Source organism: Schistocerca serialis, chromosome 2 (assembly GCF_023864345.2).
Source record: "Schistocerca serialis cubense isolate TAMUIC-IGC-003099 chromosome 2, iqSchSeri2.2, whole genome shotgun sequence".
NCBI classification, from domain to species: domain Eukaryota; kingdom Metazoa; phylum Arthropoda; class Insecta; order Orthoptera; family Acrididae; genus Schistocerca; species Schistocerca serialis.
Window position 1 is genome coordinate 33,816,650 of NC_064639.1, and position 27,538 is coordinate 33,844,187.

Genomic DNA, 27,538 nt, shown 5'->3' on the forward strand with positions numbered 1-27,538 from the left:
TGTCTTCTTTTGAAACTGAATGAAATTGAATGAAATAACCATCCTGCTACATGTCTCAACACTAGGGGTTCTGTAATACAAAACATAGGCCTATGGAGAATGGTATTTATTTTTTATTAAAATTACGTAATTCCTTGTTTAACATTAATTCTGAAACTTGTCCATTTTATGCTCGCTCAGAGCGAAGCCCGAAGACAATAATCACATCTCGATCAGTATAGTATCAATAGAAAGAAAATTAAATACGTTGCCTTGGAAATCGCTGACATACTTTTATTATGCTTCTGGGGATCGCCAGAATATTTTTACTTGGAAGGGGGTCGCGTATTCAAAAAGGTTGAAAAACACTGCCCGCGCGGGATTAGCCGAGCGGTCCCGGCGCTGCAGTCGTGGACAGTGCGGCTGGTCCCGGCGGAGGTTCGAGTCCTCCCTCGGGCATGGGTGTGTGTGTTTGTCCTTAGGATAATTTAGGTTAAGTAGTGTGTAAGCTTAGGGACTGATGACCTCAGCAGTTTAATCCCACACGATTTCACACCCGTGGTCTAGGGGTAGCGTCTTTGATTCATAATCAAAACGTCTTCGGTCCCGGGTTCGATCCACGCCACTGCCTAAATTTTGATAAATAATCAGCATTGGCGGCCGAAGACTTCCGGCATAAGAAGTCAGCCTCATTCTGCCAACGGTCTTGTCAAAGAGGGCGGAGGAGCGGATAGAGGTTCAGGGCACTCTCTTGTCCTAGGGATGGGAAATTGCCCCTAAAGGCGGAAGAATCAGCAATAATCAACGACATGAGGATGCAGAAGGCAATGGAAACCACTGCATTAAAGACACGTAACGTGTATCCACAGGACATGTGGCCTGTAATTGAAGAAGTGTCATGATGATCTCTCCATTGGCAAAAGATTCCGGAATAGTCCCCCATTCGGATCTCCGGGAGGGGACTGCCAAGGGGGAGGTCACCATGAGAAAAAGATTGAATAATGAACGAAAGGAATACGTTCTATGAGTCGGGGCGTGGAATGTCAGAAGCTTGAACGTGGTATGGAAACTAGAAAATCTGAAAAGGGAAATGCAAAGGCTCAATCTAGATATAGTAGGGGTCAGTGAAGTGAAGTGGAAGGAAGACAAGGATTTCTGGTCAGTTGAGTATCGGGTAATATCAACAGCAGCAGAAAATGGTATAGCAGGTGTAGGATTCGTTATGAATAGGAAGGTAGGGCAGAGGGTGTGTTACTGTGAACAGTTCAGTGACCGGGTTGTTCTAATCAGAATCGACAGCAGACCAACACCGACAACGATAATTCAGGTATACATGCCGACGTCGCAAGCTGAAGATGAACAGATAGAGAAAGTGTATGAGGATATTGAAAGGGTAATGCAGTATGTAAAGGGGGATGAAAATCTAATAGTGATGGGCGACTGGAATGCAGTTGTAGGGGAAGGAGTAGAAGAAAAGGTTACAAGAGAATATGTGCTTGGGACGAGGAATGAAAGAGGAGAAAGACTAATTGAGTTCAGTAACAAGTTTCAGCTAGTAATAGCGAATAGCCTGTTCAAGAATCACAAGAGGAGGAGGTATACTTGGAAAAGGCCGGGAGATACGGGAAGATTTCAATTAGATTACATCATGGTCAGACAGAGATCCCGAAATCAGATACTGGACTGTAAGGCGTACCCAGGAGCAGATATAGACTCAGATCACAATATAGTAGTGATTAAGAGTAGGCTGAAGTTCAAGACATTAGTCAGGAAGAATCAATACGCAAAGAAGAGGGATACGGAAGTACTAAGGAATGACGAGATACGTTTGAAGTTCTCTAACGCTACAGATACAGCAATAAGGAACAGCGCAGTAGGCAGTACAGTTGAAGAGGAATGGACATCTCTAAAAGGGCCATCACAGAAGTTGGGAAGGAAAACGTAGGTACAAAGAAGGTAGCTGCGAAGAAACCATGGGTAACAGAAGAAATACTTCAGTTGATTGATGAAAGGAGGAAGTACAAACAGGTTCCGGGAAAATCAGGAATACAGAAATACAAGTCGCTGAGGAATGAAATAAGTAGGAAGTGCAGGGAAGCTAAGACGAAATGGCTGCAGGAAAAATGTGTAGACATCGAGAAAGATATGATTGTCGGAAGGACAGACTCAGCATACAGGAAAGTCAAAACAAACTTTGGTGACATTAAAAGAAACGGTGGTAACATTAAGAGTGCAACGGGAATTCCACTGTTAAATGCAGAGGAGAGAGCAGATAGGTGGAAAGAATACATTGAAAGCCTCTATGAGGGTGAAGATTTGTCTGATGTGATAGAAGAAGAAACAGGAGTCGATTTAGAAGAGATAGGGGATCCAGTATTAGAATCGGAATTGAAAAGAGCTTTGGAGGACTTACGGTCAAATAAGGCAGAAGGGATAGATAACATTCCATCTGAATTTCTAAAATAATTGGGGGAAGTGGCAACAAAACGACTATTCACGTTGGTGTGTAGAATATATGAGTCTGGCGATATACCATCTGACTTTCGGAAAAGCATCATCCACACAATTCCGAAGACGGCAAGAGCTGACAAGTGCGAGAGTTAACGCACAATCAGCTTAACAGCTCATGCATCGAAGCTGCTTACAAGAATAATATACAGAAGAATGGAAAAGAAAATTGAGAATGCGCTAGGTGACGATCAGTTTGGCTTTAAGAAAAGTAAAGGGACGAGAGAGGCAGTTCTGACGTTACGGCTAATAATGGAAGCAAGGCTAAAGAAAAATCAAGACACTTTCATAAGATTTGTCGACCTGGAAAAAGCGTTCGACAATATAAAATGGTGGAAGCTGTTCGAGATTCTGAAAAAAGTAGGGGTAAGCTATCGGGAGAGACGGGTCATATACAATATGTACAACAACCAAGAGGAAATTATAAGAGTGGACGATCAAGAACGAAGTGCTCGTATTAAGAAGGGTGTAAGACAAGGCTGTAGCCTTTCGCCCCCACTCTTCAATCTGTACATCGAGGAAGCAATGATGGAAATAAAAGAAAGGTTCAGGAGTGGAATTAAAATACAAGGTGAAAGGATATCAATGATACGATTCGCTGATGACATTGCTATCCTGAGTGAAAGTGAAGAAGAATGAAATGATATGCTGAACGGAATGAACAGTCTAATGAGTACACAGTATGGTTTGAGAGTAAATCGGAGAAAGACGAAGGTAATGAGAAGTAGTAGAAATGAGAACAGCGAGAAACTTAAAATCAGGATTGATGGTCACGAAGTCAATGAAGTTAAGGAATTCTGCTACCTAGGCAGTAAAATAACCAATGACGGACGGAGCAAGGAGGACATCAAAAGCAGACTCGCTATGGCAAAAAAGGCATTTCTGGCCAAGAGAAGTCTACTAGTATCAAATACCGGCCTTAATTTGAGGAAGAAATTTCTGAGGATGTACGTCTGGAGTACAGCATTGTATGGTAGTGAAACATGGATTGTGGGAAAACCGGAACAGAAGAGAATCGAAGCATTTGAGATGTGGTGCTATAGACGAATGTTGAAAATTAGGTGGACTGATAAGGTAAGGAATGAGGAGGTTCTATGCAGAATCGGAGAGGAAAGGAATATGTGGAAAACACTGATAAGGAGAAGGGACAGTATGATAGGACATCTGCTAAGACATGAGGGAATGACTTCCATGGTACTAGAGGGAGCTGTAGAGGGCAAAAACTATAGGGAAAGACAGAGATTGGAATACGTCAAGCAAATAATTGAGGACGTAGGTTGCAAGTGCTACTCTGAGATGAAGAGGTTAGCACAGGAAATGAATTCGTGGCGGGCCGCATCAAACCAGTCAGTAGACTGATGAAAAAAAAAACGAACACATTAGAAGAACACTGGCTTAGACAATGAGCGCCCCAGGCGCAATCGACATGCTCAGTTTCACAGTCCGCGAATAGAACAGGAAGAAGGGGTGGCGGATGGTTGTGATACATCACGTACCCCCGACCCCCCACCATACGGTTGTAGGAGGTCCATGAATAACGAATTTATTGCTAGCGCACTCGAGCAGTTGTAATTTCGATGGATTGCTCGCGCGCTGCTTGCGATATGTAAGCTATAAGAGAATCGCAGACCAGAGAGCAGTGCTGGCAGCAGTAGTAGCTGTAACTCCGGCAGTAGGAGTAAGTAGTAGCTGGCAGTCGGGTGTATGGAGCTGGCAGGACCGGTTGATCATGGCTGTAAAACCGAGTGGATATTACTCTTAAACAAGGTCAGTATACGTTAATGTACGTGTAGATGGCGAAACCATATGTTAAAGAAACATCACGGAAAATATTTTCAAGTATGATTGCGGATTGATGTGTATTGTCGATTATTATCAGCCTTTTATACATGGTTTCATAGCTAAAAAAAAATGGATGAAAGAGAAATCTGATGTAGCGGCTTGCTTGTACGCGATATTCAAGTACAGTGCAGACAAAAACTAGTGACTGGGAATGATTCTGGCTTTTCACAATGTTTCAAAAATTGACATAACGACACAAAATATGCGCATCATTGTCCGTCCAAAAAGTTCAGAGACTAATTTTGTAAGCGACGTCAGCACAGTAACTGGCGTGGCAACTTGAAGTAACTATTGCAAACAATCAGGTGTGCATTCGACCACTCGGTTGTGAGCTGGTAATGTTAAAAAAGTGGACTTGTGCCTATAGTATATCTAAGATCTTGTGCCACAAATCGCAATGGAGCAACATCTCTAAATAAGGTGTTCAAGACAGTGTCTAGAACGATTTGAGGAAGCGAAAATTGTGTACAAAGTTTGTCCCGCAGATCTTGACTGTCGGACGAAAACAATGGCGTGTTGAGCACCTGCCGCGATTTGATTGAATGCAAAACGCAAACAGTTATTTTCTGGGAAAATACACTACTGCCCATTAAAATTGTTACACCAGGAAGAAATGAAGATGATAAACGGGTATTCATTGGACAAATACCTTATACTAGAACTGACATGTGATTACATTTTCACGCAATTTGGATGCATAGATCCTGAGAAATCAGTACCCAGAACAACCACTTCTGGCCGTAATAACGGCCTTGATACACCTGGGCATTGAGTCGAACAGAGATTGGATGGCGTGTACAGGTACAGCTGCCCATGCAGCTTCAACACGATACCACAGTTCATCAAGAGAAGTGACTGGCGTATTGTGACGAGTCAGTTGCTCGGCCACCATTGACCAGACGTTTTCAGTTGGTGAGAGATCTGGAGAATGTGCTGGCCAGGGCAGCAGTCGAAAATTTTCTGTATCCAGAAAGGTCCGTGCAGAACCTGCAACATGCGGTTGTGCATTATCCTGCTGAAATGTAGGGTTTCGCAGGGATCGAATGAATGGTAGAGCCACGGATCGTATCTGAAATGTAACGTCCACTGTTCAAAGTGCCGTCAATGCGAACAAAAGGTGACCGAGACGTGTAACCAATGGCACCCCATACCATCACGCAGGGTGATACGCCAGTATGGCGATGATGAATACACGCTTCCAATGTGCGTTTACCGCGATGTCGCCAAACACGGATGCGACGATCATGATACTGTAAACAGGACCTGGGTTCATCCGAAAAAATGACGTTTTGCCATTCATGTACCCATGTTCGTCGTTGAGTACTCCATCGCAGGCGCTCCTGTCTGTGTGCAGCGTCAAGGGTAACCACAGCCATGGTCTCCGAGCTGATAGTCCATGCTGCTGCAAACGTCGTCGGACTGTTCGTGCAGATGGTTGTCGTCTTGAAAACGTCCCCATCTGTTGACTCAGGGATCGAGACGTGGCTGCACGGTCCGTTACAGCCATGCGGATAAGATGCCTGTCATTTCGACTGCTAGTGATACGGGGCCGTTGGGATCCAGCACGGCGTTCCGTATTACCCTCCTGAACCCACCGATTCCATATTCTGCTAACAGTCATTGGATCTCGACCAACGCGAGCAGCAATGTCGCGATAAGATAAACCGCAATCGCGATAGGCTACGTTACGTGATGGTACGCATTTCTCCTCCTTACACGAGGCATCACAACGACGTTTCACCAGGCAACGCCGGTCAACTGCTGTTTGTGTATGAGAAATCGGTTGGAAACTTTCCTCATATCAGCACGTTGTAGGTGTCGCCGCCGGTACCAACCTTGAAAAGCTAATCATTTGCATATCGCAGCATCTTCTTCCTGTCGGTTAAATTTCGCGTCTTTACCACGTCATCTTCGTGGTGTAGCAATTTTAATGGCCAGTAGTGTAGATTAGGAGTGACGAGACTTTATGTTACGAATACGAACACGTGACATGACGTTCACATGAAGGGTGAACACTTTGTCGACCAACCGGTATTCAAGCGAGTATAACACACCAGTTGAACAACATCCCAGAGAAGAACATTTCCATCAGTTTCGCAAGGTTGAATGAACGTTCTGTGCGTTGTACTCAAATGGAGCCTGTGTAGAACACCAGAAGCATTAAAACCACCATCTTAACTGTTCTCTATTTTGTGTTACTACAGTCTCCGACTGTGGACTGACGGGGTGTATTTCACTGTATTGTTTAGTGTGTACTTAACCAGTTTCAGAGGCGGTGAGCAGTGCGTGTTGTCTGCCACCAGGCCGCAAGACGTGGGCCACGCCCGTCAAGTCCGCCGGCGCGAGCGAGGCGGACTCGTTCCACCGGGCGGTCAGCTGTGTGCTGGCCACGGCGCAGTGCTTCGCCATCATGCCCGTGCACGGCGTGCGGGCTGCCTCCCCCCACTCACTGAGGTAACGCGCCAGCTGACCACCCTAGTGCGTTTCGTTTTTCCAACTTTACGTTCACTGAAACTACTGACAGGGGCATCCTTGTTTCGTGAATGATTGCGCGGTACATGTTACTCAACCAGACTGCCTCACAGGGTTGTAACTATAGCGCATATTTTCGCCTCTTTACTTTCGAAAATGTTCTTATCAGATCACACAGCCACTCAAAAGCCACATGTCCGAAATAACAGATACCAATTTGATCTAGCAGTCACTGTGAATTAAGACAAAAAGGAATTACAGACACTGGATGCGAATGAGCGTTGATTGAGATCAATGGGAAAACTCGAAAATTTGTGCCGGACCGGTATCCGAATCCAGGTCTCCTCTTTATTAGGCAGATGCTCTCACCACTACGCCATCTGGCTAAAGTGGTCGTTACAGCTGCACGGAACACATCAGTGGTCGCACAGCGTGTCTGTTCTTTCGGACGTATCTCTTCGTTGCAGATGCACACCTGGATCGAAGTCTTACGGGAACTGGCGAAATGTCGCAAGTAATGAGGGTAATGGGCAACGGGCACTACGTTAGTAGTGTATGGATAAGATGAGAATTTGGGTCTGACGGGAGACGTGCTGGGGTAGTCTGTGCAGATGCATTCAACACTGTGTCCGGATGGCTCAGTGCTCAGAGCATCTGCCTCGTAAGCGGGAGACACGGGATCGAATCCCCGTCTGGCAACAGTTTTCAACTTTCTCCATTGATTTCAAGTAATGTCTACTCGCAGCTAATGTCTGTAATTCCTTTGTGTGTTAAGGTGAAAATTTGTTGACCTCTTATGGAGACGACGTTGGTACCAATAGAGTTTTGTATTTAAGATGTTGGTACTCGTACAAATAGGGCAACAACGTAAGTCAAAGGCTAACCTTTTTTGCGAAATACGTTTGATTGTACAGATTTTTTGGCTAAGTAGTAATGTTGTGTTTGTCTCGTTGAAATAGATGGACTAGCAAGTATGGGGCGTGTACAAGCACGCAGAAGGCCAAATTCTGGGGGACTACATGGCTCATATTCTAAGCTCTCTGGAAAGAAACGTACAAGTTAGTCAATACTTTTCGCAGTACAGCGATCAGCGATGAAATAGCGAAATAGCCTGAATCTTTGGTTTTTGACTAAACCAGCGATCAGTGTACATAGTATGTGTGACAGGTCTCTCATTTATAACATCGTGTTAAATTTTAGTGCTGTGTCTAACGGAAAAGCGGACTCTTCCCGACCTGTAACTGGTTTCGGTAGCGCTTCAAACGGCCATCCCATACCCTTTCCCACACCGGTCTTCCACTGTCATAGGTGTTGAAAAATCGTTCAAATGGCTCTGAACACTATGAGACTTAACTTCTGAGGTCATCAGTCCCCTAGAAATTAGAACTACTTAAACCTAACTAACCTAAGGACATTAAACACATTCATGCCCGAGGCAGGATTCGAACCTGCGACCGTAGCGGTCGCGCGGTTCCGGACTGTAGCGCCTAGAACCGCTCGGCCTCTTCGGCTGGCTCACAGGTGTTGAAATCCGTTTAACAACCGACAGCCAACAATGAAGAACAGAAAGCAGTGCTGCGCCTATGAATAACGAATTTCAATTGATACAAGTCTGTGTAATGTGTTCGTGATGTTTACAGACCTATACATCGTATATCATACTGAGATGATTAAAATATGATTACTTTTGACAACTACATTGAAAAACAGCACCCCTACACGACATGAAGCACTGCTTCACCCTCATCGACGTAATCGCACCCATGATGATTGACAAACTAAAACGTATTTGTCAGATGGTGGGTCCTGGACTCTCACCACTTCATCTATTGTTTGTAGTGTACTCATCACAGCCGCTAAAGATTAAATCACGCCGTACAACTTGTAGCAAAATTATACATATGGATCGTGACGTACTGTGTGTTATGCAGAAACTCAACGGCAGCTCATAACTAGCAAGCCAACAATAAATGGTAAAAATTCATGAACTTAGTGTGCATCCTCTTAAAGCCATGACCTTACAATACATGCACAAACTATCCGATTGATGGTGGTTGACTAATAAGTTCCGTCAAATGACGATAGAGATGCTGTTGGCAAACATCTCAAGACCATTCCGACGCCTGAATGCTACGAAGATTATAGCAAGTTGTCCAATGGAGATTAAGCAATGCGTACGCAATGCCCATATGAGTCACCCTCGTTTCATCGTGTGCAGCGATATGAGCCCAACGATTCTGTGGAGGAAACTGTATAGTACTGTATATCGTCAGAAGGAAGAAAAGCATTAGAAACTGTTGTTCATATGTTAACTGACGACCTCAGAAACGTTCTTCGGCGAGATTGAGCCCCTACGCTGCAATCACCATGTAGAGTCCACAGAATAGACTCTTAATACATACTTCCAACATAAAACGTGTTGCTGCAGTCTCGAAAAGGAAAGCAGTAAGGGAATCCCTGGTGAAGTACAGGTACTCGTGCTCCCGCTATACCCATGTTCAAGAACGTTACGGAGAACATTATACGTCTTGACAGATATATTTGATTTCTCTTTCTTGAAGAGGATGGGAACGAATGGTAGTAAATATCACGACGTGCGCGTAAGAAGCAACACCTTCAATCACGTACATTATGTTATCAAAAGTATCCGGACACCCCCAAAAACATACGTTTTTCATATTAGGTGCATTGTGCTGCCACCTACTGCCAGGTACTCAATATCAGCGACCTCAGTAATCATTAGACATCGTGAGAGAGCAACCTGGGGCGCTCCGTGGAACTCAAGGACTTCGAACGTGGTCAGGTGATTGGGTGTCACTTGTATCACACGTCTGTACGCGAGATTTCCACACTGCTAAACATCCCTAGGTCCACTGTTTCCGATGTGATAGTGGAGTGGAAACGTGAAGGGAAACGTAAAACACAAAAGCGTAAAGGTGGATCTCGTCTGTTGACTGACAGAGACTGCCGACAGTTGAAGAGGGTCGTAATGTGTAATAGGCAGACATCTATCCAGACCATCACACAGGAATTCCAGACTGCATCAGGATCCAGTGCAGTTACTATGACAGTTAGGCGGGAGGTGAGAAAACTTGGATTTCATGGTCGAGCGGCTGCTCATAAGCCACACATCACTCTGGCAAGTGCCGAACGACGCCTCACTTGGTGTAAGGAGCGTAAACATTGGACGATAGAACAGTGGAAAAACGATATGTGGAGTGACGAATCATGGTACAGAATGTGGCGATCCGATGGCAGGGAGTGGGTACAGGGAATGCCCGGTGAACGTCATCTGCCAGCGTGTGTAGTGCCAATAGTAAAACTCGGTGGTGTTGTGGTGTGGTCGTGTTTTTCATGGAGGGGGCTTGCATCCCTTGTTGTTTGTGCGTGGCACTATCACAGCAAAGGCCTACGTTGATGTTTTAAGCACCTTCTTGCTTCCCACTGTTGAAAAGTAATTCGGGGGTGGCGATTGTATCTTTCAATACGATCGAGCACATTTTCATAATGCATGACCTGTGGCGGAGTGGTTACACGGCAATGTTGTGGTCTTCAGTCCTGAGACTGGTTTGATGCAGCTCTCCATGCTACTCTATCCTGTGCAAGCTTCTTCATCTCCAAGTAACTACGCAACCTACATCCCTCTGAATCTGCTTAGCGTATCATCTCTTGGTCTCCCTCTACTATTTTTACCCTCCACGCTGCCCTCCATTATTAAATTGGCGATCCCTTGATGTCTTAAAACATGTCCTACCAACCGATCCCTTCTTCTAGTCAAGTTGTGCCACAAACTCCTCCTCAATTCCATTCACTACCTCCACATCAGTTATGTGATCTACCTTCCTAATCTTCAGCATTCTTCTGTAGAACCACATTTCGAAAGCTTCTCTTCTTGTCCAAAATATTTATCGTCCGTGTCTCACTTCCATACAGGGGTACACTCCATACAAATACTTTCAGAAACGACTTCCTGACACTTAAATCTATACTCGATGTTAACAAATTTCTATTCTTCAGAAACGCTTTCCTTGCCATTACCAGTCTACATTTTATATCCTCTCTACTTCGACCATCATCAGTTATTTTGCTCGCCAAATAGTAAAACTCCTTTACTACTTTAAGTGTCTCATTTCCTAATCTAATTCCCTCAGCATCACCCGACTTAATTTGACTACATTCCATTATCCTCGTTTTGCTTATGTTGATGTTCATCTTATATCCTCCTGCTCTTCCAAGTCCTTTGCTGTCTCTGTCAGAATTACAATGTCATCGGCGAACCTCAAAGTTTTTACTTCTTCTCCATGGATTTTAATACCTACTCCGAATTATTCTTTTGTTTCCTTTACTGCTTGCTCAATATACAGATTGAATAACATCGGGGAGAGGCTACAACCTTGACTCACTCCCTTCCCAAACACTGCTTCCCTTTCATGCCCCTCGACTCTTATAATTGCCATGTGGTTTCTGTACAAATTGTAAATAGCCTTTCGCTCCCTGTATTATACCCCTGCCACCTTCAGAATTTGAAAGAGAGTATTCCAGCCAACATTGTCAAAAGCTTTCTCTAAGTCTACAAATGCTAGAAACGTAGGTTTGCCTTTCCTTAATCTATTTTCTAAGATAAGTCGTAGGGTCAGTATTGCCTCACGTGTTCCAGTAGTTCTACGAAATCCAAACTGATCTTCCCCGAGGTTGGCTGCTACCAGTTTTTCCATTCGTCTGTAAAGAATTGGTGCTATTATTTTGGAGCCGTGACTTATTAATCTGATAGTTCGGTAATTTTCACATCTGCCAACATCTGCTTTCTTTAGGATTGGAATTATTATATTCTTCTTGAAGTCTGAGGGTATTTCGCCTGTCTCATACATCTTGCTCACCAGATGGCAGAGTTTTGTGAGGGTTGGCTCTTCAAAGGCTATCAATAGTTCTAATGGAATGTTGTCTACTGCCGGGGCTTTGTTTCGACTTAGGTCTCTCAGTGCTCTGTCAAACTCCTCGCACAGTATCATATCTCCCATTTCGTCTTCATCTACATCCTCTTCCATTTCCATAATATTGTCCTCAAGTACATCGCCCTTGTATAAACCCTCTATATACTCCTTCCACCTTTCTGCCTTCCCTTCTTTGCTTAGAACTGGGTTGCCATCTGAGCTCTTGATATTCATACAAGTGGTTCTCTTCTCTCCAAAGGTCTCTTTAATTTTCCTGCAGGCAGTATCTATCCTACCCCTAGTGAGACAAGCCTCTACATCCTTACATTTGTCCTCTAGCCATCCCTGCTTAGCCATTTTGCACTTCCTGTCGATCTCATTTTTGAGACGTTTGTATTCCTTTTTGCCTGCTTCATTTACTGCATTTTTATATATTCTCCTTTCATCAATTAAATCCAATATCTCTTCTGCTACCCAAGGATTTCTATTAGCCCTTATCTTTTTACCTACTTGATCCTCTGCTGCCTTCACTTCTTCATCCCTGAAATCTACCCATTCTTCTTCTTCCGTATTCCTTTCCCCCTTCCTGTCAATTTTTCCCTTATGCTCTCCCTGAAACTGTGTAAAACCTATAGTTTAGTCAGTTTATCCAGGTCCCATCTCCTTAAATTCCCAACTTTTTTCAGTTTCTTCAGTTTTAATCTACAGTTCAGAACCAATAGATTGTGGTCAGAGTCCACATCTGCCCCTGAAAATGTCTTACAATTTAAAACCTGGTTCCTAAATCTCTGTCTTACCATTATATAATCTCTCTGATACCTTCTAGTATCTTCAGGCTTCTTCCATGTATGCAACCTTCCCTGTAATGGACTGGCCTGCACAGAGTCCTGACCTGAATCCTATGGAGCACCTTTGGGATGTTTTGGAACGCCGACTTCGTGCCATGCCTCATCGATCGACATCGATACCTGAATGGTCTGCCATTCCCCAAGAAACCTTTCAGCATCTGACTGAACGTATGCCTGCGAGAGTGGAAGCTGTCATCAAGGCTAAGGGTGGGCGGACAACATATTGAATTCCAGCATTACCGATGGAGGGTGCCACGAACTTGTAAGTTATTTTGAGGCAGGTGTCCGGATACTTTTGATCACATAGTGTATGTATATAGAAGGTGATCCATTGATGATGTTACTAACTTTCAAGAAGGTGAAGGGTAAATGTATCAATTTGACCCCCCAGGGGATCCACAACTCTTTTGTGGATACGTGTGTAGCGAGCACGGGACCCCGAGCTAATGTGGCCTTCCTTCTTTTCCGGGCTGCATACCCCCCCTTTCCATATCCTTCCCCATCCCCCATCTTCGCCCCCCCCCCCCTCACCTCTGGCTCTTTCCTTCCCTTTCTCCCCCTCTGGGAGTATGGTTTGTGCCTACGTCCGGAGACGGACGCTTGTAAATGTACCGCACTCTTCGCCTTCCTTGCTTTTTTGTCTTCATCTTTCTTCGTCCTTCTCTTTCCCTTACCTCTTCTCTTTACCTCTTCTCTTTACCCTTTTCTCCGCTGCGGCGTTTGAGACCTCTCTTCTTTCCTTTCCCTGTCTCTTTCTTCCTCCCTGTGCGTGTCTGAAGGCCGACCCACGCACTTCCATGCGTAGCCGGTGACGGGGTAACGCGTAATTCCCCGCCCCGGGTAGACAGGTAGGACACGTACGTACCCCCTGGTAACGGCCAGGCCCAGGGAGGGGTGATTACCCGAGCTGATACCTTCCGAAAGTGCCGATTGGTCCCTCCGTCCGTTTGTCGGGAGGTGTGACCTGAGGTGTGAACAATCACCTAAGGCGGGTGTGCCCTCGGTGAGGGCCCCCACAAGGGAGGAGCGCGCCATCGGAGACGCCGGTAATCATGGGGGATTCTTCCGCAATGGTTTCCTCACCTTCCACTATGTCTGCTCACAAACGTAAGTTCACTGAGTCTCAGCCACAGACGGTTCTTCCATCTTTGCCACAGTTCCTTGTTGTTTCTCGGTCTGACGAAGGTCACGACTTTTCCACGGTCAACCCTTTCATTATTCAAAAGGGTGTCGACGCAATTGCGGGTCCTGTAAAGTCTTGTTCCAGATTACGGAATGGTACCCTGTTGTTAGAAACACACAGTGCCCTCCAGGCTCAAAAATTGCTGCGTACTTCTCTGCTCCACACCTTCCCTGTCCGGGTGGAACCGCATCGTACCTTAAATTCCTCGCGTGGAGTCGTTTATACACGCTCCCTCGATGGATTGTCTGACGAAGAAATTCAGCACTATCTGTCTGACCAGGGCGTCACCGCTGTTCATCGGGTTATGAAAAGGGTTGACTCGAACATCATTCCAACCCGCACTGTCTTCTTGACATTTGACAAAGTTCAACTCCCATCCAAAATCAAAGCAGGCTATGAGATAATTTCCGTTCGCCCTTATGTCCCAAACCCTACGCGTTGCTATCGATGTCAGCGGTTCAATCACACCAGCCAGTCCTGTTCCAATCCGGCCAAATGTGTTACGTGTGGCAGGGATGCCCATGAGGGTGCTTGTCCACCTCCATCCCCTCGCTGCATCAACTGTATGGGTGACCACGCTGCTTCCTCTCGAGATTGCCCTGTTTTTAAGGACGAAAAGCTGATCCAGGAAATAAGAGTGAAGGAAAAGGTGTCGACCTTTGCTGCTCGAAAGTTACTCGCCAGTCGACAGCCCACCGTGCCTCAGAAAGGAAAATACAGCGCTGTCCTTGCTTCTCCTCGGCCAGCGAAGGAGGCGGCCACGCAGACTTGCGACCTCACATTTAGTACCACGGTCGTCAGATCGGCCAGCGCAAAGATCGCCCGTTCAACCTCACCTCTTTCGCCTGCCCACTCTATGGCTCACCCTTCGTCGGGTTCTGCTAAATCTCGAGCCCAAAAGTCAGACGCCAAGTCTTCAAAAAAAGAGCATTCTCGTGAAGAGTTTTTACGTACTGCAACTTCACATCCATCGGTTCCTCCTTCATCTAAACATACCTCCAAGAAGGCTACGAAGAAACACAGTTCCTCTCCTTCTCCACCAAGGCAAGTCCCATCTGCAGCACCACCTGGCGGAAATCGCCTTCGGCCATCTTCTGTGTCGCCGAGGCGCACTGTTGGTGGCCGGTCAACTGGCCGATCGTTGGTGGCAGGAGCTGCTCCTGACCAACCTATGGATCAGGATCTTCTGCCTTCGACTGAATGCCATTCCATGCTGTCGGTCGCAAGCTCTGAGCAGTCGTTGAGTTGACAGCACCCTTGGTGACGTTCCTCCATTTTCTGTTCACCCTATGTCCATTATCCACTGGAATATCCGCGGCATTCGCGCAAATCGGGAGGAATTGTCGATCCTCTTACGATCCTACTCGCCGGTCGTCTTCTGTCTTCAGGAAACAAAGCTGCGTCCCCATGACCGCTTTGTTCTCCCTCATTTTCAGTCCGTCCGATATGACCTCCCCTCTGTTGAAGGCACTCCAGCCCATGGAGGACTCATGATTCTGCTCCATGATACTCTCCATTATCACCCAATCCCCTTAAACACTTCCTTCCAAGCTGTCGCCGTCCGTCTTTCCCTTTCTGGATACACGTTCTCTCTTTGTACGGTATACATTCCATTGTCTACACCAATGGCACGAGCTGATCTTCATCTTCTTGATCAGCTTCCACCCCCCTATTTGCTGGTTGGGGACTTCAATGCCCACCACCCGCTTTGGGGATCTCCACATCCTTGTCCACGTGGCTCACTATTGCTAGACGTCTTCCACCAAGCGGATCTAGTCTGCCTCAACACTGGGGTCCCCACATTTTTGTCTGCCTCCACGGCAAATTTATCCCATTTGGACCTTGCGGTCGGTACTGTTCCGCTAGCTCGGCGCTTCGAATGGTTCGCCCTTGATGATACACACTCGAGTGACCACTTTCCATGTGTTCTTAGACTGCAGCCTCAACTGCCATATATGCGCTCGCGACGCTGGGAGTTTGCCCAAGCCGATTGGACACTTTTTTCGTCTCTAGCGACATTCGATGACCGTCGCTTTCCCAGCGTCGACGATGAGGCCACACATTTTACCGACGTTATTCTCACAGCTGCGGAACGTTCAATACCACGCACCTCCGAATTGCCCCGGCGCCCTCCAGTTTCTTGGTGGAACGAGGCATGCCGTGACGCAATACGTGAGCGGCGACGTGCTCTTCGCATTTTCCGTCACCATCCGACTTTGGCCAACTGTATCCGATATAAGCAGCCTCGTGCGCGATGCCGTCGCGTCATCCGCGATAGCAAGAAGGCAAGCTGGAAATTCCTTACTAGCTCATTTAACAACTTCACTCCCTCCTCGGAAGTTTGGAGTCGGCTTCGACGGGTCTCAGGCGCGCCTAGTTTCTCCCCGGTCTCTGGGCTCACTGTCGCGCATGATACCTTAGTGGACCCCGTCGCAATTTCTAACTCATTGGGTCAGCACTTTGCTGAGATTTCGAGCTCTTCAAATTACCCGCCAGCGTTTCTCCCGAAGAAACGTGCAGCGGAAGTGCGACATCTTGCTTTCTCCTCTCAAAATCGCGAAAGCTACAATACTGTTTTCTCCATGCGCGAACTCCAACATGCACTCTCTTCTTCTCGCTCCTCCGCCCCAGGACCGGATGGTATCCACGTCCAAATGTTGCTGCATTTATCAACCCATAGCCTGCGTTACCTCCTTCGCCTTTATAATCGAATTTGGACCGACAGTACCTTTCCCAGGCGATGGCGGGAAGCTATTGTCGTTCCCGTTCCGAAACCTGGAAAGGACAAACATCTCCCCTCTAGCTATCGCCCCATTTCTCTCACGAGTAGTGTCTGTAAGGTTTTGGAGCGTATGGTGAATTACCGTTTAGCTTGGTGGCTGGAGTCCCGCAGTCTTTTAACACCAGCCCAATGCGGATTCCGAAAGCATCGTTCTGCTGTTGACCATCTTGTTGCTCTCTCCACTTATATCATGAACAATTTTCTCCGGAAACGCCAAACGGTAGCAATATTTTTTGATCTGGAGAGAGCGTACGATACCTGTTGGAGGACAGGCATCCTCCGCACACTGTTCTCTTGGGGCTTTAGAGGCCGGCTGCCCCTTTTTCTTCGCGAATTTATGGCAGAGCGCACATTTCGGGTGCGGGTGAACACTACTCTCTCCCGTACTTTCTCCCAAGAAAACGGGGTACCCCAGGGCTCCGTGCTGAGTGTTGTACTGTTTGCCATCGCCATTAATCCAATTATGGATTGTCTCCTTCCTGATGTCTCGGGCTCCCTCTTTGTGGACGATTTTGCGATCTACTACAGCTCTCAACGGACCAGCCTTCTTGAAAGACGTCTTCAAGGATGTCTTGATCGCCTCCACTCGTGGAGCATCGAAACCGGCTTCCGTTTCTCACCTAGTAAGACCGTTTGTGTTAATTTTTGGCGACGTAAGGAGTTTCTTCCACCCTCCTTACATCTAGGTCCTGTCAACCTTCCGTTTTCCGACGTCGCTAAATTCTTGGGTCTTATGTTTGACAGAAAACTGTGCTGGTCCTCCCACGTTTCGTATCTTTCGGCTCGCTGTCTGCGTTCCCTTAACACCCTCCGTGTCCTGAATGGTACCTCTTGGGGAGCGGACCGTGTGGTCCTTCTCCGCCTATATCGCGCCTTAGTGCGCTCGAAATTCGATTATGGAAGCATAGTCTACTCCTCTGCTCGGCCGTCTATTCTTCGGCGTCTCGACTCTATCCACCACCGTGGATTACGTTTAGTGTCTGGAGCTTTTTACACCAGCCCTGTGGAAAGCCTTTATGCTGAGACTGCTGAACCTCCGCTGTCCAATCGGCGGGCAGTCCTTCTGAGTCGTTATGCTAGCCATCTGTCTTCCATGCCTGCTAATCCAGCCCATAACCTTTTTTTCGACGCCTCCTTTGATGTCGGGTATGCAGGCCGCTCCTCCTCCCTACTACCCCCGGGAGTCCGCTTCCGTCAACTGCTCCATTCTCTTTCCTTCCGCTTTCCTAAAACCTTCTTGACAACTTGGGGTACAGCACCGCCTTGGCACCGTCCCCGGATCGACTTGCTCAGAGACCTATGTCAATTTCCCAAGGATGGTACCCCACTTGTTTACCGTCGGGCGTTTGCTGCTCTATGTGCACAAATGACGGAAGCCACATTTATTTACACCGATGGCTCGAAAACATCGTTAGGTGTAGGGGGTGCCTATATTGTTGGCGACACCCCAAATCACTTTCGGCTTCCCGACCAGTGTTCGGTTTATACTGCGGAGCTTTACGCTGTTCTCCAGGCTGTCCACTACATCCGCCGCCATCAGCGGATACAGTACGTAATCTGCTCAGATTCTCTCAGCTCTCTCCTAAGTCTCCAAGCTCTTTACCCTGTGCACCCTCTGGTCCACCGGATTCAGGACTGTCTGCGCTTGCTCCACCTGGGGGGCGTCTCAGTGGCGTTCCTCTGGCTCCCGGGACACGCTGGTATCTGTGGAAATGAGGCGGCCGATATAGCGGCCAAGGCTGCAGTCTCTCTTCCTCGGCCGGCTCTTCAGTCTCTTCCGTTTACCGATCTACGGAGCGGTTTATGTCGCCAAGTTACTCATTTATGGCATGCGCATTGGTCAACACTTCCCCACAATAAATTGCGGGAAGTGAAAGCCGTTCCTTGCGCTTGGACCTCTTCCTCCCGAACGCGTCGTCGGGAGGAGGTAATTTTAGCCCGACTCCGGATAGGGCACTGTCTTTTCAGTCATCGACATCTTTTAAGCGGTGATCCTCCCCCACTCTGTCCCCACTGCTCTCAGCTGTGGACGGTCAGACACCTTTTAATTGAATGCCCCTATTTTAATCCGTTACGCTCCCGTCTACAGCTATCGCCTGATCTATCGTCGATTTTAGCAGATGACACGCGCTCAGCTGACCGCGTTCTACAGTTTATTAGTGACAGTGAAATGACGTCAGTCATTTGAAGCTTTTTTTTGGGGGACAACCAACCCCTTTCTATAGTGGACTTTTAAGCATTCCTTCTGCCTTTAGTTTCTCAAATTTTCTGACTTTGTTTCCATTGCTGCTGATTTTAAATTTCGTTTTTTTCCCGTTTTTCTACGTCACGGGCTGGGCGCTAATGACCATAGCAGTTTTGCGCCCTAAAACCACAAAAAAAAAAAAAGTATCAATTTGAGGTAACGGTCTGTGTACCAGAAACGAAGGAGTCGAAAGTTATGAGCGAAAACAGTTCTAAAACCAGTGACAGTGGAACACATATACCGGTACCGTTGTTGCTGATAATGTAGGGTAGGCAACTTTCAGAGGTGGTAGTATGGACCAAAGCAAGAAAAAAGGTCCAGTAAACATGGGCTCTAAAATGCATACCTGAGAAGGTAGTCTGAAACACATCTCCTGTATAGAACCAGAGCTCATAGCTCTTAAGGCATGCATTTTAGAGCACGTTTAGCAGACGTTTTTTCTTGTTTTGGTCCACACTACCACCTCTAAAAGTTGCGTATACTATATTCTTAGCATTAACAGTAACGGTACATATGTTCCACTGTCAGAAGTACCTAAATGACTTTCACTTGTAGCTTTCGACTCGTTCCTTTCCGAACCAGGGACCCTTGTGACGTTTTTGATCCAACCACCGTGATTGATGGCGAGATCTTCGGAAAGGCAGCTTAGATCTGGTTGTCCTCCAAGTGACAGAGTGTTTAAAGGTGCCGAGTGTCCTGGGCGTTTGCGCACGCCGTAAGAAATCCAGCAAAACGCTTTCATAATCCGTTTCCTTATTTCCAGAATGATTTTCTTGCTGTTGGATAAGTTCTTTCTCAAATGAAATGCGATAATGGCGTCTGCATTTTGCTCGAAATTTCTTTCCGTCTTCTACCATGCCTTGTGCTTTAGCTTCCGGAAAAAAACATAAAGTCTTGGTTCACTTCTAACACATCACTTCAAATTCTAATTATTAGAAGGAAAGAAGCAAGGAAGGAGAAAGACTGAAGTTTAACGTCCCGTCCACAACGAGATCATCAGAGACGGAGCACAACCTCGGGTTACGAAGGGTGGGCAAGGAAATCAGCCTATTTCAAAGGAACCGTCCTCATATTTGCCTGAAACGATTTAGGGAAATCACGGAAATCTTAAACTTGGACCGCCGGACAGGGATCCGAACCGTCGTCCACTCGCACGCGAGTGCAGTGTGCTGACCGCTGCGGAGGAGGAGGAGGAGGAGATTAGTGTTTAATGTCCCGTCGACAGCGAGGTCATTAGAGATGGAGCGCAAGCTCGGGTGAGGGAAGGATGGGGAAGGAAATCGGCCGTGCCCTTTCAAAGTAACCATCCCGGCATTTGCCTGAAGCGATTCAGGGAAATCACGGAAAACCTAAATCAGGATGGCCGGAGACGGGATTGAACCGTCGTCCTCCCGATTGCGAGTCCAGTGTGCTAACCAATTGACCGCTGCGCCAACTCGCCCGGTGTCGCCGTTAGAGATTCATTTTCTTCTTCAGTACTGCGTATGCTTACCGTCACTTTCGACTCTTTTGTTTATTCTGAAACTGTAATTGCTCCACAAAGTTCTTTTCATCGTACTGAGGAGTTTCTCTAAATATTCTTCCGTCTCCATGAGCAAAGTAATACAATCTGCACATCGCAGTGTGTCTGTCTTCTGTCCAAAACGTACGGCGGTATTTATCAATATGGCACTAGTGCACGAAAACATGTTTGAAGTTTTATCAAAAATCATTTTTGTTTTGTTTCATGAGATCACCATAACGAGAAAAACGTTAAAGAGTAAATAGAAACCCATAAGAAATTATTGCATTCTTATTGCAGAGATCGCCTCATATCCTATCCCGTCTTGTTCAGCCTATCTCAGTCCTCTGCTGGATATAGGCCTCTTCCATATGTTTCCACTGTCTTCCGTTTTGAGCCACCTGGTACCATCGTGTTCCAGCTTCACGTCATTATTGGGATCTTCCAAGGCCCCTCGTGTGGACCCATAATAATCTGCAGTGAACAATTGTTGCAGTTTACCTGATCTCGTCGAGCTACGTGTCCGACCCAGTGCCACGTCAGTCTTGCAGTTTTCTCCAAGATTTCTGTTACCTTTCTTCTCCTTCTAATGTCTGACTGACTCCTAGCATCTGGCGCTCCAAGGCTCGTTGTGTGCGCTGTAGCTTACGACTACTTTAGAGTCATAATTCCAGCTTCTGGAGTGCTGCCCAACTCAGTCATATTCTGCGAGCAATTCTTACATTTTGATTATTTCTCCCCAGTTTAATTTTGTGGCTAAGGTAGAAGTATTCGTCAGCAGCTTCTGCTGTAAGTGGTTGGTTGACTGTGATTAGCATTTTTGTTCTATTACTGTTTATTTCCAAGTCAGTCTTCACAGAGACAACTTCTAGTTCTTGGATCATACTCTTTTGTTATTTCAAATCTTCACTTATGAGCATAACACCATCGGCAAGGAGTACATAATTCAGACGTGACTCACTGACTTTTATTCTTCTGTTACTCCAGCCAAGTAATTTGAATACATCCTCCAATGCAAGTGTGAAGAATTTCAGAGAAATGGTGTGATTTTGGCGAACTCCTTTGCCTGCTGGAATCGTACTGGTGATAAGGTTTTCATCCATTCTTTCATAGTCGCCTGTTCACAGACGTATTTCAGGAGCTTTATATACACTGAATTTATCCTAGCGTTTTCAAGGACCTTCATGATATTACAAACTTCCACGGAGTCGAAAGGTTTTCGTTATTCTTTAAAGGCCAGATGAATCCGGCTGTTATACTCAGTTATTTTCTCGAGAAGAAGGTGAGCCTTGATGTGATCCATAGGCGAAACAGCTTCCCGAATTCCAACGTTGCGCAACAGGTTGATATACATCCAGTTCTGTTGTGACGTGGTTTGTTACAATTTTAATCAGGAGTTTGTAACGTTGTGGTAACAAACTGACCGGACAATAGTCCTAGAAGTTTTCCTTATCACCCTTTTTTGTGGAGTAGTACCACTTCAATATTTTTTCCATTTTTCTGTTATTCTTGCGGAGTTGATGCATTTGTTGATAAGTATCCCCACAGCTCCCAACGAGTTACTTGATCCTAGTTTCAGATTTAATTTGTTATCATATCCTCCCCAGGGGATTTTGTTTTAGTTGTTTAAGCGAATTTTCAACTGCAGCAGTGATTACTTCTAGTGTTTCTTCCTGTGCATCATTCAGAGCTGCTTGTTCTTGCTCTGACGGTCTGTCTGTGGTTACAGTATACAACTCATGGTAGAAATCTCTAAAAAAATTCAGTAATATTATGTCTATCTGTGACTATCACTCTTTTCTTATTCTTGAGTTTCGTAATATTAGTTCTCCCTGTAGACATACTGTATTTAAAATTTTCATGTTTCGGCTGTTTTCAATCGTCTGCATGTCAGATTATTGTTAAATTCCCTCATATCTTTTCTTATATCTTTCCGGACAGTCTTATTAAGAGTTGTATACTCTGCTGTAACCCCGATCATTGCCTTCCTTTCTTTGATGATCTGAATGGTATTAACTGATAGTTGTGAGTTCCTGTTAGATTTCTGGAGTGCTGCAATTTTGATGTCTGTTGTCATTTTCTCAGCAAGTTCGTTGACTTCTAAGGACTTCATATCTTCTGTTGGACCACGTATCTCAGATAAAGTTCGCTGAAATGATGCTTTGTATTTTCCTAAGTCATTTTCTCTTGGAAAAGTATACTTCCGTATCATTTTTATCGTTCCATTATGAGATCAATGTGAAGGTCGATGTCGAATTTATCGAGTACAGACGTATCTTTGCAGTTCTATTTTTTGTTTTGTGCGCATTCTTGATCTGACCATCAGGGCTGATCGATGTCCATTTACGCTGGACGGGCTTCTCAGCGAAAGCATTCATAAAAGAGAGATTTTCAGCTCTAAGATATTCTGGCATTCGTTCACCTCTTCCATTTCTGCAGCCTAACGCATAGATACCAAAGTTCCACGGGTTTTCATCTTTCTTTTGCCCTCCTTTTGCAGTGAAATTTCTCATGATGATACCCAGTTGTGTTTCTCAGAATCTTTGGTTTTAGTGACACCTCTGTATAGTTATTCAACATCCCTTCATCAGAACTGCTGCTTGGAACATACACCTGAATGATTTGTATGGAAAATTTGCTGCTCAATTTGAGGACAATGTATGTCACTCTAGAAGAAACGCAGACCATTTTGTAAACGAATTCTTTGATATTATCGTTGACTAGAATACCAACTCCATACACAGTAGAATCCTCACTATTTTGTAAGAAGATGTGACCTCGTGGGGGAGTTTCTCCTTGGAGAGGTGACTCACAGGTACACGTGGCATCCCATTTAATGTCTGGCAGTTCTTGTCCCTGTCTCTCAACGTCTTCGGCTAGTCTCATAGTTCTTATGTTGTATGTGGCTACTTTTATTTCTTTTTGTCTTTCTTCTGCCAGTTCTCCAATACCGATAGTCTTCGTCTACGTCTTCACTGCTGTTGAGGTCTCCTCCACATCTGGGCCAGGCCAGGTCAACCAAAATTTTTGAAAGTGTTATTCCTTCCCATCTACCTTTTTCAGTCGGGCTTGGGATCAGCTATGGCCCAATTACAAGGGTTGGAACTTAAGTAGTGTGCAACTATTTATTCACAACCGATACAAAAGAGTTACATGTTTGCGCCTGCTACTGTCCCTCAAAGTAGTCATAAGCTTTATGTAGAACCAGTTACCAGCGATGTGGAAGGCGTAGTATACCGTTAGCAGAGCCTGTTCTGTTGATGATGCGAATGGAGCGGTCTAAAGTTATGGTGATGGTGTTATCCTAACGACTGTGATGGTGTTATCTTAACGCATTACGTTCCTCCACGGCAGACTGTCAGTGCACAGTATTACTGTTCGTGTTTGGAGCATCACCTGCGACCACCTTTGCGAAAGAAGCGGAGGCACTTTCTGCGCAACCCAACCATTATTTTGCACGACAATGCGCGGTCGCATACAGCGCAAGCTGTGACTGCTCTGTTCGGTCGATGGGACTGGGAAGTACTGTACCATCCACCATACTCCCCGGACTTAGTCGTTGTGACTTTGATTTGATTCCGAGGATGAAGGAACCACTTCGTGGAATTCGCTTGAGAACTTTTCCAGAGATTCAATAGGCAGCAGACCGCTCCATTCGCACCATCAACAGAACAGGCTCTGCTAACGGTATACTACGCCTTCCACATCGCTGGTAACTGGTTCTACATAACGCTGGTGACAACTTTGAAGGACAGTAACAGGTGCAAACATGTAACTCTTTTGTATCGGTTGTGAGTAAATAGTTGCCACTTTTTAAATTCCAACCCTCGTATAATGATATTAATTTTTGATAATTACGTTTATTTAGAAAAATTTTCCGTTTCTGTGCCAGTCTGCGTTTATATCATTCTTGGTTCGTACATATTATGCATTACGACATCTTAGATAAGAAAAAGCTTTCACTACTTCTACGTAATTCGTAGAAATTGCAATAATTTTCGGCTCTATATCCTCCTCCTTTATTATCACTCAACTATTTATGTTAATATTTAATCCGTATTATGTCCAGAGTAGCATATCAGTTCCATGTCATATTTGCTCTAAGTTGTCTTACTTTCACACAGAAGTTCAACGATACTGGTGGAGCCACTAATCTTTCCTTTTCAAGATTTTTCTTTCACATGATTATCTTGTTCTGCAGCTAACAAACTGAACGACAGTTGTAGCAAACTACATTATCGAAACGCACGTATCCTGACTCAGGTTCGCTATTTTTGTCATAGGAAAAAACTTAAGAATGCACTTGCATTTTTCAACATGGTCCGTGATCTGATGAACTCCGTTTTTATTCTTGAATAGTGATCTAGTAAAACATTTGTTAACGAATTTCAATACTGGTTATTGTGTAATGACCTGCTAGGAGAATAAAATGTCATTACAATACAGCTGTCAATAAAAAAGTGATTATATCGTCACATTTTATAGAAATATGTTTACTTACATCAAAATGTGAAAGAAATTTAAGGAAGCGCCAGAGTGTGTCCTGAAACCCGTACGCTGTTGCAGATTCCAGTGGACAAGTCTGCGAGTGATCTACGCCATGTTTAGCCTGGTGGGATCGACGGTCTTCGCTGTTCTCAGCTGCCTGCACATGTCTTCGCAAAGTCTCACCATCGGCCGCACATGTAAGTAGCCCAGGGTCCGTACAAGTTACCCCATGCCGAGGAGTGTTGCAAATTGGCCGGCTCAAAACTGCATAAGTTAGGAGGACCTAGCAGTCGGATTAGTGACAGCTGCTCACTGAGGAGATGTGCTCCTGCTCAGTCAGTCAGGTCCTGGTAGCGGGTGATAGTCACGGCGTCAAAGCTTATACTGCCGTTTAGTGGTAATGACGCAGAGGAAGGCAACACAAAAGACATTAACTCATCCTACCCAGGCCAGATCGCAAGGGAGGGTCGCGCACCTGACACACTACGTCTCCACTCCACCATTACATTAACACTAGGCTGGAGGGACAACGAGGGATTCAGAATTTCGAATTATTACTCGCTGTTACAACAACAACTGAAGTTACGTTTTACGCTAACAGATCGAAAACGCCCCATTTTGGCTCCATGCACTGTCATTTCTCACTAGTGCTCTAGCAGTACTACATGTATTTCGTCTTAGCAACCAGAACTCAAGGTCATTTGACATGAAAGAATTGTTTACAATATTTCAATTGTATCCGAATACACGGTTAACGCTTGACAAGAAAGAAGTAAGTTAACATTACTAAGGATTGCCTGAAGCACCCAGAAGAGAGAGTACATCAGCGATCTACAGCTACATCTACATGGAAAATCTGTAGATCACACTTAGGTGCCTGGCAGAGTGTTCATCGAACCGTCTTCACAATAATTCTCTACTATGACACTCTCGAACAGCGCGCGGAAAAACCGAACACCTGTATCTTTTTGTTCGTCTTTAGTGTTGTTAACAGACGTGGTAGGGTATACAATGGGCGTGAACAACATTAGATTTTAAGTGATCTCTGTGAAGGACAAAGAGATGCTGCGTTCTCGTGTGAGACAGCATTATCAGGACCTGACAGAATTTGAAAGGGGCATCATTGTGGGCCTCCATGAGACCTGCAAGTGGAATAATGCAGTATCCAGATATATACAGGGTATCATGGTTTCGGTTTACCACGTCTGCTCAGTACGAGGAAGGATGAGTGAATTATGCACCAAGCACATCGTAACACCTCCACACTTTCTCTGTCATCAGAGCACAGGCAGTGGAGTCCCTGTAACATTCTGTGTTGTCCCGCACCATTGGTCGGACTCAAGCAACGGCTGGAATAGGGAATTACCGTCCCGCGTGTGGGCCGCCGTTAACACACCACAACACAAACGGCTCCGTTTGTAGTGGTGCAGTGATTGGTAAGTACCGACGGCTGATGAATGGCCTGACATTGTTTTTTGTTTTTAGCGATGAGTCCCGGTTCTGCACTACCTCATCAGCATCAGGGAGTATGGTGGCGGCACGGGATGTATGGCGGGTGGGGGTGGGGGGGACAGGGGGGGCGCAGCACTGTGTGGTATGAGTTGGGGAGCTATTGGGTGTGACTTCAGGTCACCGCTGCTAGCGACTGAGCGACTGTGAAAGTACAACGTGTTGCCTCTCACCCGACAGCATCGAGGTGCCATTTTTCATCTGGATGATCGTCCACACATGGTGCGTCTCTATGAAGTGCCAGCACGATGTTGAGATACTCCTGTTGCCAGCATGATCCCACGATGGAATATGAGTCTCACCGGCTCGCACGTCAATTTACCCTAGTCACAATATTCAGCATATCAAGGAGCAATTACAATAGTTGTGGGCTTGCTTGCCTCAGGAAGGACATAACTTCTTCATGACGCCCTTCGCAATCGAATTAGAGCATGTATCCAGGCCACAGGGGGTCCAACGTCAAAATAGTAAGTAGGCTGATACTGCCAAGTTCTACGTAAATTTGATTCGATTTTGTAATCATGTACCGTTTCGACCCATTAAGTTTCATTTCATTTCCTCCTCTCCTTTCATTTGCTTCATTTCTTTGCCAGGCAGTGTATTTTTTAAAAAATTGTCTCTTGCTCGATTATGCTGGTATTTCGAAACATTCCCCTCATCCGTGCCTCTGAGCTTCTGCGGCGTCACGCAGAGCACCAGCCGAACCGCCTCTGCTACCAATATACTACACACTCACTATACGATGTGGAGAGCGAGAGACAAATTACTCGACGTACTGTACCGCAGCTTTTCTCATATACATTTATTAGCAGACCTGGACTGCTTCTTTACACTATAGCGTCTGTGACATCACCCTAAATAAGGGTTGCCAGCCTAGCTTTGACCTGCGAGACATGGTTAAAACTTCTGATTAGTCCGAAGTCAATAATTAAAATGCCTTTAGAGCAGTCCAAACACTTTAGGAAATATTCCGAGATCCAAGCACTGGACTCGATAAAGGACACCGCTAACAGTTCAGTACATCTGCTCCATCCGGTTCCTTGCGACTTCCGCTCATAATATCCACAACAACAGGGAAAGAGTGGCACAAAAGCATCACACTAAAGTTCCACGGAAATGAATAAAACTTACTGGCTCCAACGCAAACTTTGTCAAGTTCGTCACGTTCGCTAAACACCACGGACCAGCCAGCTATTGGGCTCCACAACCTAATATGAGGTCACTGTCTACTGAGCGTCTTCCATACTGTC

General features: G+C 45.7%; 1 protein-coding gene across 1 annotated transcript in view; it reads left to right on the forward strand.

Annotated features, from left to right (window-relative positions):
* Nucleotides 1–27,538, forward strand: part of LOC126458642 (gustatory receptor 5a for trehalose-like) — a 190,649-nt gene that overhangs the window by 41,593 nt on the left and 121,518 nt on the right. Inside the window, exons 2-3 of the mRNA XM_050095809.1 lie at nt 6,633–6,783; nt 24,858–24,976. Coding sequence (XP_049951766.1) covers nt 6,633–6,783; nt 24,858–24,976 — 270 coding nt within the window. The remainder of the gene's footprint in view (nt 1–6,632; nt 6,784–24,857; nt 24,977–27,538) is intronic.